At 38.8% G+C, this 18,069-nt stretch overlaps 1 protein-coding gene across 5 annotated transcripts in view; it reads left to right on the top strand.

Annotated features, from left to right (window-relative positions):
* Positions 1-18,069, top strand: part of ERMP1 (endoplasmic reticulum metallopeptidase 1) — a 112,320-nt gene that overhangs the window by 70,311 nt on the left and 23,940 nt on the right. For 2 of the 5 annotated variants that reach the window (XM_021927840.2, XM_021927839.2), the window contains 2 exons: positions 13,503-13,666; positions 13,788-16,501. The exons of 1 other annotated variant lie outside the window; for it this stretch is intronic. In XM_021927840.2, coding sequence (XP_021783532.1) covers positions 13,503-13,666; positions 13,788-13,952 — 329 coding nt within the window. In that variant the 3' untranslated portion in view covers positions 13,953-16,501. Of the gene's footprint in view, positions 1-13,502; positions 13,667-13,787; positions 16,502-18,069 lie in introns of those variants that run through there. 2 more of the 5 variants (XR_002517739.2, XM_031654830.1) reach the window with 2 other exon arrangements.

The raw sequence follows: 18,069 nt of genomic DNA, 5'->3' as shown, positions 1-18,069 counted from the left end.
GTTAGCATGGTATAATGTTCTCCATCCATTGACTCTTAATCTATGTGTCTTCATAGTTAAAATGGGTTTTCTGTAGACAACACATAGTGGAGTCTTGTTTTTTGATCCACTCTGACACTCTGTCTTTTAATTTGTATGTTTAGACATTGACATTCAAAGTGATTATTAATATAGTTGAATTAGTAGCTACCATATTCGTTAACTATTTTCTGTTTGTTGCCCTTGTTCTTTGCTCTTGTTTTTGTCTTCCACTCTTTTTCTTCCTTTAGTAGTTTTAATTGGACATTTTATATGATTTGGTTTTCTCTCCTTTCTTAGCATGTCAGTTATACTACTTTTTTTTTTTTAAACCTTTTTTTAGTGGCTGCCCTGTCGTCTGCAATACACATTTACAACTGTGCAAGCCCACTTTTGAATAATACTTTTCTGCATCACAGGGAGTATGAATAACTTACAAAAACAAAATAATCCTAATTTCTCCGTCCCATCTCTTGTAACATTGCTAGCATTTATCTCACTTATACAGAAGTGCGTGTGCACATACACAGTATGTACACACAATGCACACATATAAGTATACATAACCACATACATTGTTGCTATTATTTTGAAAAACTGTTATCTGTTAGATCAATTAAGAATAGGAAAAATGAGTTTTTATTTTACCTCATTCCCTCTCTAGTGTGCTTGCTTTTGTTATATGTAAATCTGAGTTTCTGATCTGTATTATACTTGCCTTCTCAGGTTTTAATTGAGCATTGTGTATTGTTCTTTTTTTAATATTCTTATTATAACAATTATACTTATTTTAGTGGTTGCTATGGAGCTTGCAGTAAGTCTGCTTTCAGATAACACTGTACTGCTTCATGGTAGTTCAGATACCTTACAACATAATATTCTCAATTCATTCCTCCCTGGAATTCTATAAAGTTGACCTTTTAAACAATAGGTAAGTCATATGACCATCTTTTTTTCCTGCTCCTTCACTTCTTAAACCTTTTAATAAGTTGCATGTGGTTTTTCTTACCCTAAAGTTTAAGTGTTAAATTGGCCAGCAATTTAGGAGCCATATATTGTTTCTCAAAGAAGTTGAGACTGGTTATGATTTTTAAGATTTACTGAAAAACTTTTAGTGTCAGATATTGGTTCATTGTCAGATCCAGTAGCATTTGGCCTGGCATTATGACTTTATCTTTTTTGGTACATTTTATTCCCTTTTCCATCTTTAAAACTAGTAGTTAGGTCTTCCAGCTTCTTAACTTATGTTTTGGCCTGTAAAACTTCTTTCTAAGATATTCTTTATGGTGCTGCCAGCTTATCTTTCAAATATCGATTTCATTATGTCACTTCCCCATTAAAAAACTTTTAATGGATTTCCTATTGCCTGGAGAGTAAGTTCAAATTACTTGGCAAAACATGTTAGGTCCTTAGTAGTCTGGACTTTGTGTATATTTCAGGATTTTTTTCAGCACTCTCCTTGCACTGCATAGCCATATCCAACCCTTATTTGTGCCCAATACACACTCTTACTTCTGGTATGAGTGATACTCTCTTGATACTACCTCCTACCCAGACTCTACCCTTCTCTTCTTGGCAAAATATGAAGATTTCTCTGCCCTTCTCTCCCATCATTTCCAATTAAGTGAGCAACTGCCATCCTTCCACTTCTTCCTCCCTTTGTATATATCTGTTGTAACACTGACCATCTTGTATCACGATTATGTAGTTTATGTCTTTGTTTTCCTTTAGAATTAAAGGGAGGCAGACATGAATGGGTTTTCATTTATCTCTGTATTCTTGGCATCCAGTATAATCACTGGCACTTGATGGGTTCTCAAGACGTGTGTTGAATTGTTAAATTTAGCAATTATTTTTCTTTTAAAGCAGTCTGCTTGGGCTTAGTAGGGAGACAGATGCTTGAGAAAGGAGGAGGAGAAATTTCAAGACATATGACAGTTTCTCCTCTTCAAAAGCTGTCAAGAGTTTGCTTGCTTGTGAGCTGTTTTAAAAAGTGAGCAAACCAGGATGGTCTCTCCCTTTCTAATGTCTTTTTGGGAATTTATTTTGTGTGTCAACTTGGGTAGACCACAGCACCCAGATATTTGGTCAAATGCCATCCTAGATGTTTCTCTGAAAATATTTTCTGGATAAGATTAACATGCAAATCAGTGACTTCGAGTAAAGCAGATTGCCCTCCATAATGTAAGTGAGCCTCATTCCGTCAGTGAAGGCCTTAAGAAAAAGACTGACCTTCCCCAAGGAGAGCGAATGGGGAATTCTGCTAGTAGACTGCCTTCAGTCTCATACTGCGACTTTTTCCTTCAGCCTGCCTGCCTATCCTTCAAATTTTGGACTTACCAGCCTCAACAATCATGTAAGCCAGTTCCTTAAAATAAATCCCAATCAATCTCTCTCTCTCTGTCTCTCTCTCATATCTCTGTACATATCCTGTTGGTTTCTCTGGAGAATGCTAATATAGGAAGTTCACTTCAGCTGTTCCTGTAACTGTTCACTCTATACTTTTTTTTTCTGAGTACTCTTCCCCTGATAGAAAGTTGTCTGGGACTTCCATGAGTGAAAAGTATTTTTAAATATAACTTTTCCCCTTGCCTACTTTATTTTTTTAAGGCCTGATTTACATACAATGAAATGTAAAGATCTTATACAGTTCAGTTAGTTTTGGTAAAAGCAGATATATACCCATGTAACCCTCATCTCTTATGAAGATATAAAACATTTCCATCACCCCACAAAGCTCCTTTATGATGTTTTTAATCAGTCTCCAGAAGCAACCACTCTGATTTGTACATTCACAGATTAGTTTGGCCTTTTCTTGAATTTCATGTAAATGGAATCATCCAGTATAGTCAGCTCTCTGGGTCTGTGGATTCCATATCCAGAGATTCTACCAGCTGTGGATTGAAAATATTCATAAAAACTCCAGATAATAACAATACAACAGGCCGGGCACAGTGGCTCACACCTGCAATTCCAGCACTTCGGGAGGCAAAGGTGGGCCCTCTTGAGGTCAGGAGTTCGAGACCAGCTTGGCCAACATGGTGAAACCCCGTCTCTACTAAAAATACAAAAATTAGCTGGGCGTGGTGGTGGACACCTGTAATCCCAGCTACCCAGGAGACTGAGGCGGAGGTTGCAGTGAGCTGAGATTGTGCCACTGCACGCCAGCCTGGGTGACTCTGTCTCAAAAAAAAAACAAAAACAAAAAAACCAAAATAATACAAATAAAAAAGCAATGTGGTATAGCAACTATTTACATAGCATTTACATTGTGTTAGGTATTATAAGTAATCGTGAGGCACTTTAAAATATAGGGGAGGATATGTGTAGGTCATATACAAATACTGTGCCTTTTTGTATAAAGGACTTGAATATACATAGATTGGTTTCTACAGTGGGTCCTGGAACCAGTTCCCCACAGATACCAAGGGATGACTGTCTGTAGTGTTCTGAGTTATTAAGCAGAAGGTGTTTGGGATTTACCTATGTTGTTTAGAGTGTCAGCACTTTGTTCCCTTCTGTTGCTGAGTAGTAGTTATTGTATGACGATACCGTGGTTTATCGTTCTTCTACTGATGGACGCTTGGGCTATTTCCAGTTGCTGTTAGTTGTTTTTCATCTCATCATTTCTAATGGATGTTTAGTAATATCTCTTGCATTTCTTTGAAAATTAATGGTGTAGAACACTTTTTCAAGTGCTTATTGGCTATTCATTTGTCTTGCTTTGTTTCTTCATGTCTTCCCCCTGACTTTTTTTTTTTTTTTTGAAAGGGGTTCTCCCTCTGTCATCCAGGCTGGAGTGCAGTGTCACAATTATGGGTAGCTTTAGTCTTGACCTCTCAGGCTTATCCCACCTCGGCCTCCAAGTAGCTGGGACCACAGGTGTGCACCACCATGTCGATAATTTTTTGAAGTATTTTATAGAGACAGGATCCCACAATGTTGCCCAGGCTGGTCTCAAACTCCCTGGGCTCAAGCTATCCTCTCGCCTTTGCCTCCCAGAGTGCTGGGATTACCAGCATGAACACTGCACCCAGCTCTTTTCCCTTTTTAAAAAGTCATGGGCCGGGCATGGTGGCTCACGTCTGCAATCTCAGCACTTTGGGCAGCTGAGACAGGCAGATCATTTGAGGTCAGGAGTTCAAGACCAGCCTGGCCAACATGGTGAAACCTCATCTCTACCAAAAATATAAAAAATTAGCTGGGTGTATTGGTGTGCATCTGTAAGCCCAGCTACTTGGGAGGCTGAGGCAGGAGAATCACTTGAACCCGCGAGGCAGAGGTTGCAGTGAGCCAAGATTGTGCCACTGCACTCCAGCCTGAGCGACAGAGTGAGACTCTGTCTCCAAAAAAAAAAAAAAATATATATATATACACACACACACACACACACACATATTATGTTTCTTCTTGACTTGTAAGAGTTTGTGTATTCCAGATAAAAATCCTTCATCTGATATATGTTGTGAAGATTTTCTATATTCTTTTTTTAATGTTGTCTTTTGATGTGCAGAAGTTTTAAATTTCTCTGAAGTCCAGTATATCAGGGTTTTCTTTCAGGATCAGTGCTTTTTATTCCTCTAAAAAATTATTGCCTACCTAGTGGTCACAAACATAGATTCTTACATTTCCTCCTAGAAGCTTTACAGCTTTAGCTTTTATGTTTAGGCCTGTAATCCACCTTGAATTAATTTTTGTGTATGGTCTGAGGTGTAGGGGTCAAGGCTCTTTTTTTCCTTTATGGATATCAAGTTTTCCTAGCACCATTTTTTTGAAAATACTTTTACCATTGAATTGCTTTGGTGCCCTTATCAGAAATCATTTGACTGTGTATGTGTGGGTCTATTTGTACACTAGTTATTACACTTTTAATTATAGAAGCTTTATAGTGTTTTCATGATTGAAAGCATTAAGCTCCTTTGTAGTTTTTGTTTTTCAGTATTTTCCTTGCTGTTTTTGTTTATCTTCCTTGCTATTTTCTTTTTCATATGAACATCAGTAATAACTTACCCAATTCTAATATAAAGCTTATTGCTTATTGGTATTTTTGGAGTATCATAATAAATTTATAAATTACCTTCAGGAGAACTGATACAATGTTGAGTCATTCTATCAGTGACCTGGGAATGACATTTCCTTTGTTCAAATCTATTTTTATGTCTTTCAGGGGTTTTCCCCCTATAGTCCCAGCACTTTGGGAGGCTGAGGTAGGCAGATTGCTTGAGCCTGGGACCAGCCTATGCAACATAGTGAGACCCCATCTCTACAAAAAAAGAAAAAAATTAAGAGTGCTTGTGCACACCTGTAGTCCCAGCTACTTGGGAGGCTGAGGTAGGAGAATCGCTTGGGCATAGAATTCGAGGTTGCAGTGAGCTGTGATTGTGCTACCATACTCCAGGCTGGGTGACAGAGCGAAACCCTGTCTGAGAGGTTTTTCTCATCTAGATTGTGTTGCTGTTTATAATTGAGGGCATTTCTCTACCATTATATCCTCTGATTATTTTTTGTATGTGTGAAGGCAGTTGATTTCTACATGTCAATTTTATATCCTACTACCTAACTGAATCTTGTATTTTTTGAGTTAGTTTAACCATTGATATCCTTCGGTTCTCCAGATATACCAGGGGTTCACAAACTTTTTCTCTAAAGGGCCAGTCTGTTTTTATGCTGCTCATAAAGACATACCCGAGACTGGGCAATTTACAAAAGAAAGAGGTTTATTGGACTTACAGTTCCATGTGGCTGGGGTGGCCTCAGATCATGGCAGAAGGTGAAAGGCAAGGAAGAGCAAGTCACATCGTATATGTTGCCTTCCCAACAGTCCCCTAAGGTCTTAACTCATTTTAGCATTAAAAGTCCACAGTCCAAAGTCTCATCTGAGACAAAGCAAGTCCCTTCTGCCTATGAGCCTATAAAATCAAAAGCAAGTTAGTTACTTCCTAGATACAATGGGGGTACAGGCATTGGGTAAATACAGCCATTCCAAATGAGAGAAATTGGCCAAAACAAAGGGGCTACAGGCCTTATGCAAGTCCGAAATCCAGCAGGGCAGTCAAATCTTAAAGTTCCAAAATCATCTCCTTTGATTCCATGTTTCACATCCAAGTCACACGGATGCAAGAGGTGGGTTTCCATGGTCTTGGGCAGCTCCATCCCTGTGGCTTTGCAGGTACAGTCTCACCCCAGCTGCCTTCACTGGCTGCCGTTGAGTGTCTGTGGCTTTTCCAGGAGCATAGTGCAAGCTGTCAGTGGATCCACTATCCTGGGGTCTGGAGGATAGTAGCCCTCTTCTTGCAGCTCCACTAGGCAGTGCCCCAGTAGGGACTCTGTGTGGGGGCTCCAACCCCACGTTTCCCTTCCACACTGCCCTAACAGAAGTTCTCCATGAAGGCCCCACCCCTGCACAAACTTCTGCCTGGGCATCCAGGCGTTTCCATACATCTTCTGAAATCTAGGCAGAGGTTTCCAAACCCCAGTTTTTGACTTTTATGTGCTCACGGGCTCAACACCATATGGAAGCTGCCAAGGCTTGAGGGTTGCACCCTTTGAAGCCACGTCCTGAACTCTGCATTGGTCCTTTTCAGCCATGGCTGGAGTGGTTGAGATGCAGGGCACTAAGTCACTAGGCTGCACACAGTATGGAGACCCTGGGCATAGCCCATGAAACCACTTTTTCCTCTTAGGCCTCTGGGCCAGTGATGGGAGGGGCTGCTGTGAAGACGTCTGACATGCCCTGGAGACGTTTTCCCTATTGTCTTGGGGATTAAAATTTGGCTCCTTGTTACTTATGCAAATTTCTGCAGCTGGCTTGAATTTCTCCTCAGAAAATGGGATTTTCTTTTCTATCACATTGTCAGGCTGCAAATTTTCTGAATTTTGTGCTCTGCTTCCCTTATAAAACTGCCTTTAACAGCACCCAAGCCACTTCTTGAGTGCTTTGCTGCTTAGAAATTCCTTCCACCAGCTACCCTAAATCATCTCTCTCAATTGAGTTCAGAGTTCCACACATCTCTAGGGCAGGGGCAAAATGCCACCAGTCTCTTTGCTAAAACATAAGAAGAGTTACCTTTGCTGTAGTTCCCAAGAAGTTCCTCATTTCTATCCAAGACCACCTCAGCCTGGACTTTATTTTCCATATCATTATCAGTATTTTGGTCACAGCCATTCAACAAGTCTCTAGGACGTTCCAGACTTTCCCACATTTTCCTCTTCTTCTGAGCCCTCCAAAACTGCTGCAGCCTCTGCCTTTTACCCAGTTCCAAAGTTGCTCCCACATTTTTGGGTACCTTTTCAGCAGCACCCCACTCTACTGGTACCAGTTTACTGTATTAGTCTGTTTACATGTTGCTGATAAAGACATACCTGAGACTGGGCAATTTACAAAAGAAAGAGTTTTATTGGACTTACAGTTCCACGTGGCTGGGGAAGCCTTACAATCATGGCAGAAGGTGAAAGGCAAGGAGGAGCAAGTCATGTCTTACATGGATGGCAGCAGGCAAAGGAGAGCTTGTGCAGGGAAACTACCGTTTTTAAAACCATCAGATCTTGTGAGACTAATTCACTGTCATGAGAACAGCATGAGAAAGATGTGCCCCCAAGATTTAACCACTTCCCACTGGGTTCCTCTCACCACACATGGGAATTGTGGGAGTTACAATTCAAGATGAGATTTGGGTGGGGACACAGGCAAACCATATCATTCAGGTAGTAAATAATTTAGGCCTTGCCTAGGTCACATTCTTTTGTTTTCCCTTTTTTTTTTTTCTTTACCACCCATTAAAAATGTAAAAACCATTCCTAGCCTGAGGGCCATACAAAAACAGATATCAGGTGTGGTTTATTGACTGCTGCATATCATCTGCAAATAGAGTTTTATTTCTTTTCTACCAATTTTTATGCCTCTAATTGTCCAGTTGGCTAATAAATTCTAGCACAGTGTTGAAGTTACGGATATAGTGAGCATCCTTGTCTTGTTTTTGATATTAGTGCAAAGGTCTCTAGTGTTTTCCTCATATTTAAGATCCTGGTCTTAGGACTAAGGTACATATTTTTTTAAATCATTTTCAGCAAGCATTCATCAGCTGTCATCTTGTTGAATTTTAAAAACAAGAAATGAGTGTTTTATTTTGAGAAAGGCTTTTTGAGCATCTATGAAGGCAGTGATAGGAATGTTCTTCATTGTGTCTTTTTTTATGGCCTATTATTTTATTAATGTGGTGATGGATTCTGTTTGCTGATGTTACTGGCAAATTGTGCATTAATATTCATGAATGATACTGGTCTGCTTTTTTCTTTGTACTCTTTATTAATACTGTATAACAACAATTAGTTTTCCTTCATTTTCAATACCTTGGAACAGTTTATGGAGCATTGGAGCTATTTGGTTGGGAAGTTGCCTTGAATTCCTCTGTGAACGCCATCAGGGCCTGGTGCTTTTATGGGGGGCAGTTCCTTAATTTTTTCTAGGGAAACTGGTCTGTTTAAACTTTATATCTTTAATTTGCTCAGTTTTGGTAATCTATATTTTTCTAGAAAAGTACTGATTTCTTCTGGGTTTTCAAATTTATTAGTATAGAGGCCTGCAAAATAGTCATGTGATTTTATAAATTTATTGTTTAGATTATTTTTCTTTTTATCTTTTTGTATATTTGTGTTTTCTCTGTTTTGCTCTCTTTCCCCACTGCTCCTCTCTTAATTTAGCTAGCAATTGTCTTATTTTGTTAATTTAGGGAAAAAAACTTCTATTTTAAAAAATTAGGTCTGTTTTTGTTCTGTATTTCATTGATTCCTGCTTTCATCTTTGCTTTCTTTTGGTTACTTTGTTGTTCTTTTTGACCCAAGTCACTTTTAAAAATTTATTTTACTGAAAAAAGACAGATATTTTTGATTTGGAATCTCCCTGGTCACTCAGACTGGAGTGCAGTGGTGTGATCATGGCTCACTGCAGCATCAAACTCATGGGCTCCAAGTGATCCTCCTATCTCAGCCTCTGGAGTGGCTGGGACTACAGGTGTATGTCACCACTCCTGGCAAATTTTTAAAAAAACTTTATCTAGAGATGGTGTCTCGCTATATTGCCCTCAAGTGATCCTCCTGCCTTGGCCTCCTAAAGTGTTAAGATCACAGGCATTAGCCATTGCATCAACACCCCCCAAAATTTATTGCTATGAATTTTCCTCTTATTACTGTTTTGCATGTATCTAATAGTTCCTGTTTTAAAAAAATTCTGTAATTTCAGTTTGTACTTCCTCTTTCACGGAAGAGTCTTTAATAGAAGACCTTTTAATTTCCAGAGGAAAGCTGTTTTATTGTTAATTTCAACAAATCAGTTTTATTAAATTGTGATCAATGTCATTTATTTCTAATTTTATATAACTTTCCCGTATTTCTTGTGTGACCTCTAGTACTCGATTTTGTAAGTGTTTGATGCTCACTTGAGAAGGTATATTTCGTATTATCAGTACATAAAGTTTTGATATATACAGATTGAGCACCCTCATCCAAAAATCTGAAATCCAAAACTTTTTGAGCACCAACTTGATGCTTGATGCCACAAAAGGAAAATTCTGCCAGCCATGGTGGCTCATACCTGTAATCCCCACATTTGGGAAGGCCAAGGCAGAAGAATCACTTGGGGCCAGGAGTTTGGGACCAGCCTGGGCAACATAGTCAGACCTTGTCTCTACAAAAAATTAAAACATTAGCCAGGTATAATAGCTCACGCCTGTAGTCCTAGCTACCCAGGAGGGAGGACTGCTTGAGTCCAGGAATTGGAGACTACAGTGAGTCATAATTGCACCACTGCACCCCAGCCTTGGTGACAGAGTGAGACCGTGTCTCAAAAAAAAAAAAAGAAAAGAAAATTCCACATCTGACCTCATATGACAGCTCATAGTCAAAACATAGGCACACAACACAGTTATTCAGTATCCCTGGGGGAAGAAAACCTTTCCAGCCCCTTTCAACTGTGACATACATTCCTCACACACCCGGATTCTCCATGCAAGCATGCCTGTAAAGAGTAATAAAATGGTACGTGTGTAGGCTGCATATGCCAATGGCAGGTTTCTCATAATACCTCACATGAAGCCCAGACCTATGTGCATTACACACTTTTGTTTTGTTTTTGTTTTTGCTTATTCTCTGTTCTGTTGTGTAAAGATATTGTTTAAAATGCCAAAAAGGCCTGCATGGTACCTATAGGGTAATGCAAGTATTCCAAAATCTGAAACACTTCTGGTCTCAAGCATTTCAAATACGGAATACTTAACCTGTATACATCCACGTGATCTACCTCATTGGTCATTTTAAGTCTTCCTATATCATCCTTATTTTTTGCTTGATTGACGTGTCTTGTACTGAATGGAATATTGGAGTTTCTTATTTGTCTGTTTATATGTATATATCTTCTATACGTCTCCTGTAGTTTTCTTTATAAAGTGGTTGCTGTGTTATCTGATGCATAGATATTCACAATTTTTATGTCTTCATTGTGAATTGTGACTTTTAGTATTAAAAAGTACCCCTTTTATATTTAATGCTTTTGCCTTGAATTCTGTTTTTTCAGAAATAAGATAGGACTTTTAAACAATTTCCACTTGCCTGAAATACCTTTGTTCATACCTTCATTTACCCTTTCTGAATCTCTGTATTCAGGAAACATACAGTATGTGATTGGGCTTGGTTTTGTAAGCCAAGTTGAAATTTTTTTTCTTTTAGTGGGTAAGTTAGGTTTATTTACATTAATTTTTATTACTCATACATTTGGCCTCAGTTGTCACAATATTTTATAATTACATGTATTGCTTTATTTGTTATGTTCCTTTTTTCTATGAGGTGTCTTCTATGCTCTTTAAAACATTTATTTTCTGGCATTTATGAATATTTATATTTGTTTTAATTCTCTATTATTTTACTTGAACCTGGGAGGCAGAGGTTGCAGTGAGCTGAAATTGCGCCCCTGCACTCCAGCCTGGGCCACAGAGCGAGACCCCGTCTCAGAAAAAAATAAATAAATAAATAAAGGTATTGTTTTAACTCTCACCAATTAACCTGTACAACAGCATGCTTATTATATTTTCCTCTTTCTCTCTCCCATTTTCCATCCAATATTTATTACAGCATGTAACATTTGCACATTTGTTTTATACCTTCACCTTAGTGTTTTTGTAATACATTTGGATGTATTAAAATCCTCACTATAGTAAGTTCTTTTGGCCAGGTGTGGTGGCTTACTTTGGGAGTACTTTGGGAGGTTGAGGTGGGAGGATGGCTTGAGCCCAGGAGCTCGAGACCAGCCTGGGCAACATGGGGAGACCCCATCTCTACCAAAAAAAAAAAAAAAGCCAGGTTTGTAGCATGCATCTGTAGTCCCAGCTACTTGGGAGGCTGAGGCAACAGGATTGCTCAAGCCAAGGAAGTCAAGGCTGCAGTGGGCTGTGTTCATGCCACTGCACTCAAACCTAGGTGATAGAGCAAAACCCCGTCTCAAGAAAAAGTTCTTTTGCTGAAGTTTGTAGAGTTATCTCTTGGTTAGATGAATCTTATTCTCTAGACTGTTTCTTATTCTCTAGATTGTTTCTGAAGGGCTCATGAGTGCTCTGTTTCTATATGGCTAAAATTGGTTTTCTATAACCTTGATAGTTGAAGGACAAGTTGGTAGACAAAATCTTCGGTTCACATTTTCCAATATTTTTTTTAAAAATTGCTGTTCCATTGTTGCTTTATTTTATATTTTGTTTTTGGAGTCTGATACAATGTAATTTTTTTTGTAGGTTACTTGATCTTTTTACTGAAGACCTTGAAGATTTTTTTTTTCTTTGAAATCTGTTTTACTAGGTTATGTTTTGAAGTTGTTTGTTCTATGTTAATATTCTAAGGTGCCTGGTAGTCCCTTTCAATGTGTAGATTCAGCTCTCCTTTTATTTCTGGAATGCTTTCTTGGATTACAGTTTTAAATATTAGTTCTGTTTCGTTGTTCGGTTTTCTTCTGGGATACCAAATGAATACTTCTTTTTGACCTGCCTTCCATTTTTACCACTATCGCTAACCTTTTTTTACTTTGCTTTTTCTCATTTTAATTTTCTTAGTATTTCTCCTGTCTTTATGCCTGTTAATAAATTTTCCTTTGAATCTGTTCTGTTGGGCATCTTGTAATTGTCTTCATTTCTAAGGTAATTTTGCCTTTTTCCTCCATTTGTTTTCTGAGTCTAGTCAGTCCTTTTAATTCTTCCTTCTAGTAAGAATTTCTGATTCATGGTGGGGTTTTAAATATGCCCAAATGTTTGTATGGATACATTTGTAGTTGGAGTGTGATCATAACATTTTCTTCTGCTTCATGGTTGGGTTTTTTTTTCCAAGAAGAATTTTCTGATTTTTTTTTTTTTGGTAATAACTGTATGGATCTGTTTGTCCTTTTCTTCCTCATTTTTGTGCTGTTTTGTAAGATTTCTAGCAATGGCTTCCTTTTCTGTCAGTGTAATAAAGTCTAGATTCCTTAGTAAGTTTGCGTTGGTGTGAATGAATAATACATATCTCACTCAACGTTTTTGATTGGATTTTTCTTGCAGGACCCTGAATTTTCTTTTGCTTCTTTTCACCTTCATCATCCAAATGCCAGAGGATGCCTCTTCCTTCTTTTTTGGTTTATTTTTCCCTGAGAAGCTTTGGTTTTGAAGACTGTGACTTCAATAATATACTTTTAAGTCCCTGCCCTGTAAACCTTTCTTTGACTGGACACTATAGTGGTATTTTCAGATTTAGGGTGGACTTACTTGGTCTGCGTTTGCCACAAAGCCTTGCAGCAGAAGCACGGTGGGCACACGTGTGTGAGATTGCTCCCTGAGATTTAAAAATTTACGGTTATTTCAAATGTGGGTATTCTCTGTCTTCAAGTTAGGCTGAGGGTGTGTTTTTGTTTAGTTTTATCTATTTTAGTTTTAGTTTGACTGCCACTGTCATCAGTTTCCTTGGAAGTTCCCAGTGATGACTAAATTCTCAGAACTGAGCTGATACTTTCTAGCTTGAAGGGAAAACTAGTAAAACATATTTTAAGGTATTACGTGATCAACTCTGAAAATTACAACTCCATTCATAATGACAATCCTATTCAGTAGTTATAGCACTTTGCAGTTTTGCCAACACTTTCATATGCTTTTTCTAATATAATCCCCTCAAAAAATCTATTTCATAGATGAAGAAATTGTGACATCGATTAAATTCCTGATGTCATGCAGCAGTTAAGTGATAGGACCAACTTAACAGAGGCTTTCTCATTTAGAGCCTGTGCCTTTTCTCCTGTACCTCATTATTTAACCTTGTTGATTCACACTAAGTGTCCAAACTGGTAAACCTCCATTAGGTTTATAGCGAGTATATTTAAAGTCACACAGGCATGAACCTTTATGAAGTCTGGTTTGGATTGTGGGTTATTTTTTTGATCCTTTTACAAAGATTAACTGTTCTTTCTTCCTTTTACCTTACAGGACCAAGCCATATGTCCTTTTATGTTCGAGCCCACAAAGGGTCAACACTCTCTCAGTGGTCTCTTGGTAATGGCACCCCAGTCACAAGTAAAGGAGGAGACTACTTTGTCTTTTATTCCCATGGACTCCAGGCCTCTGCATGGCAGTTCTGGATAGAAGTGCAGGTGCAAATTTCCCAGCATTGTTTGTTTCATTGATTAGGTTCCCAGGTGGTATTTAGCAAGAACCTTGGGTTCAGTATTCTGGCTTCCGAGAACTGGAGAACTAATTGATTTTCTCTGGCAGGTCTCAGAAGAACATCCTGAAGGAATGGTCACTGTGGCCATTGCTGCTCACTATCTATCTGGGGAAGACAAGAGATCCCCTCAACTGGATGCTCTGAAGGAAAGGTTCCCAGATTGGACATTTCCCTCTGCCTGGGTGTGCACCTACGATCTCTTTGTGTTTTAGTTTTGTGGATGAGCTCTAAGTACGTGCCCAGTGGATACTCCATGTGACATGGTTTCTCCCTATGTTACGTGGATGTTTGTAACGTAAGTCAATGAATTTTAATGAGCATATGTTCAAAGAACTTTCTGGGTTAACACTTTTCAGGGCCAAGCACTATAAGGGTTTAGCTGTGGCACAATGATGCATGGCCTGTTGACACTTGAAAATGCCAGTCTTCTGGCACTTAAGCACATGTGGGTACTGCCACTACACACACGTCATTTCATATGACCTTAAGGACAAAAGCCAACAAACCACTTCAGTAGGTGCCCCGTTAGGATCAAGAAAGATGTACACTGTTAGACCATTGTTAATGAGACAAAAGTTGTTTCCAATTTAAGCCCCAAAACCATTTGTTGTATTCGTGGATGGTGGGTAAAATATCATTCACTGGGGTAGTGATTCCCCTTGAGACTGTAACTCTGTGTAGGTCACTAGGAAGTGATTGCCATAGGGCTGGGAGAAAAGAGAAGCATTGCGCTCTTGAGGCTGTAGCCTTTGTCGAGCTGTTTCTTCAGGCAGCCTCTCAGATGTGCTTTGTGTCTCTGTGCTGAGGCCTGGACCCTGTGCTGAGCTGGTGACTCACTGTCCTGACAAATGGACACCCAGATCCACTGCTGTGCTGCTTTCCTGAGGTGGTTTTCTATGGCTGTTTTCCTCTGAAACATGTCTGTTTACCCCTCTCCATCTTACCAAGTTGAAAAGGGTAGTATTTGGCCACATGTCCCTCTGGTTTTCGTAGGTTCTTTTGGTTCAGAATATTGTTTGTGCCAGTACATGACCTTAACTTCCTTCCTCAGAGCACTGAGCTGCCACCTGGGCTATTCTGGGGTAGAAGGAAGGCTGGGAGTAGTGGGCATTTTATAAATATTTATTCTTTTTTCTTTGTTTCCTAGGAGTCTTGTGTTATACAAGGTTAATCCTTTATGGTATAATCTTATTGATGCACTGGGCCTTTTTGTTTTCCAGCCAGTTGAATAGATTAGTTTTTCTCAGTAATTTACTATCCAGCAGGCTGGCTTTCCTGAGACTTGAGGTTGTGGCTTATACTGGAATGAGACCACTGTACCTGTAGGTGGTTCAGATCCTGCATAGTGGCAGCATGAGGACTTAAAGGTGGTTTTCATTTTGAAGATGGCTATGTAGCTTGTAAGGTGTATCACAGCAGTACCTCTCATGGCTTTTTGGTTCCAGCAGTGAGGGGATTGGTGAGATCAATGGTAAACTGTGCAAGCTTTCTTTTTATCATTAGGAAATGTGAAACATTGGACAAATTTTAACAAGGACAAAAAGCTGAAAGAAAAGGCACAGTTAACAAAACAAAAAAAGGGTAGCTAGATTTATCTTGGGTGATGGAGGAAATGAGAGAGGAATGGTCTTGAAAGGTGGTCTGTGGATCTATCTGAATAGAAAGAGCACAGTAAGTGTGCATTGCAGGAGAAAACGTCCTTGAAGCTGCTTGTTTAATGTGTATGATGTGCTTTTTAAAATCATGCTTCTCATTGCCTGCCTAATCTTGTGATTCCCTAAAAACTAACTGGGCCCACGTAGATAGGGCTGCAACCAGAGCTGAATAATAACACGTTAGGCTGTCACATGCATCAGCACTGCACACTGGAGTCATTGCTTTTCCTTGACTTTGTAGAAATCACAAGTGCTTCAGGAGTCTGGCTCCTGCTACTTTTATCCGTCAGGTAGCACAAAAGGTTTGCAGGGTTTGTATCTTGTATAGAATCACAGTTGTGGAGAAAAAGTAATGATTTCTCAATGAATTTAAAAATATGGGCCTATTTTCCATCCCCGTGGTTTATCTGATATAATTAGTGTTCCCTGTGATTTCCCCCCGCTTTGGGAAGGATGCCTTTACTCTTTATCAGTAATAAATTATGACTGTTTTCGTATTGCCTTTGGGTTATTTTCCTGTGTAAACCATTGTCTTTTGTTTTGGTTTTCTTTAGCATTATGAAACTTTGGTGTTGTACAAGGTCAGTAATAAGATGCTCACTAGTCTCAGGGCTTGTGTAATATTCTGGGAGGTCATTTAAATGCCAGAGATGGTCAAGCAATTATACACAGTATTTATGACTCAACTGTTAAGTATACCGTTTGTCTGTCACAGTAGATTCTGAGATTAAAATTTTTTTATAAGAGGATCCTTTAAATAATTTCTAAAAGGGTCTAACAAGTCACTAACAATGCATTATTTTCTACAGAATTTAATGTTAGTAGTACAGTACAGCATATTCAGGGAAAAAGTGTGAAGAATTACGATTTCAAAGTAGTTTGTTCTTGTGTTTGACCTAAGAATGATTGTCGCATGAAGTGTTTGTTTTTACAGTTTAGCATAAATAAACAAACATGATTCCTTAAGATGTTACCACCAAAGGGGCCACAAGCCAGCCTGCTGTCTCAGGAAGCTGTAGAAGGAGCGTTTTGTCAATTTCTTGTCACTGGTTGACTTACTAAGGATTGTTGCCTTATAATGTTACTAAAATAAACTTTTTAATATACTGGTTGATATCTTTTTAACAGAAAAACAGATGCTGTGTTCTTCTGTATCCCCATATTTTCAGGGGTTATTCCATGTCCACAGAGCCTTTTAATTGCTGTTGAAAGACCTAGATGGCTCATGTGAGCAAAGAACTCAACATGGAAATGTTTACTTCAGTTAGAATCCTTTATTTTAGAAGGAAATGGTACTTCTGAATTTCACAGAAATTATTAGGTAAATGTTGAGCTTCAGCATATGTAGGAGTTTAAAATCATCCCCATTTAGCAAAAAAATAGCAAAGGATGAAGGGCATTCTTTTATTTGGGAGTAAGGGTAGGAGGGCGGGAAGAAATTGCCTTTCAGTCAGTGACCCATTGTTTATTCTAAACTCCACAGGAGGAAAGGGTACCACCACTCACCAAAATAGAGCATGAACTTTGAGTTCAAAGATCTCTCTGCAAATTATTTAAGCTTTGAGTGAATTCTCTCAGAAAAGTTCAATACAAGGTGAAGCAGCTGAACAACTTCTAACACTCCTTCTTTTAGGGCCAGTAAAGCCAAGATGCAGTTATGGCTCTTTGTTTTTAGCCAAGATGCAGTTATGACTTTTAAATTTTTTAAAATTATACTTTAAGTTCTGGGGTACATATGCAGAATGTGCAGGTTTGTTACATATGCCATGTGCGGTTTCCTGCACCCATCAACCCATCATCGACATTAGGTATTTCTCATAATGCTATCCCTCCGCTAGCCCCCCATCCTCTGACAGGCCCTGGTGTGTGATGTTCCCCTCCCTGTGTCCAGGTGTTCTCATTGTTCAACTCCCACTTATGAGTGAGAACATGCAGTGTTTGGTTTTCTGTTCTTGTGTTAGTTTGCTGAGAATGATGGTTTCCAGCTTCATCCATGTCCCTGCAAAGGACATGAACTCATCCATTTTTAGGGCTGCATAGTATTCCATGGTGTATATGTGCCACATTTTCTTTATCCAGTCAATCGTTGATGGGCATTTGGGTTGGTTCTGAGTCTTTGCTATTGTGAACAGTGCTGCAGTAAACATACGTGTGCATGTGTCTTTATAGTAGAATGATTTATAATCCTTTAAGTATATACCCAGTAATGGGATTGCTGGGTCAAATGGTATTTCTAGTTCTAGATCCTTGAGGAATCCCCACACTGTCTTCCACAATGGTTGAACTAATTTACACTCCCACCAACAGTATAAAAGCATTCCTATTTCTCCACATCCTCTCTAGCATCTGTTGTTTCTTTTTAATGATTGCCATTCTAACTGGTGTGAGATGGTATCTCATTGTGGTTTTGATTTGCATTTCTCTGACCAGTGATGATGAGCTTTTTTTTCATATGTTTGTTGGCTGCATAAATGTCTTCTTTTGAGAAGTGTCTGTTCATATCCTTTGCCCACTTTTTGATGGTTTTTTTTTTTTTCTTGTAAGTTTAAATTCTTTGTAAAGTTTGGATACTAGCCGTTTGTCAGATGGATAGATTGTAAAAATTTTCTCGACCATTCTGTAGGTTGCCTGTTCACTCTGATGTTAGTTTCTTTTGCTGTGCAGAAGCTCTTTA

The sequence above is a fragment of the Papio anubis genome, chromosome 13 (genome assembly GCF_008728515.1).
Source record: "Papio anubis isolate 15944 chromosome 13, Panubis1.0, whole genome shotgun sequence".
Taxonomy (NCBI): domain Eukaryota; kingdom Metazoa; phylum Chordata; class Mammalia; order Primates; family Cercopithecidae; genus Papio; species Papio anubis.
The sequence above is the reverse complement of the archived record's forward strand: the minus strand, read 5'-3'. Positions and strand labels throughout refer to the sequence as shown.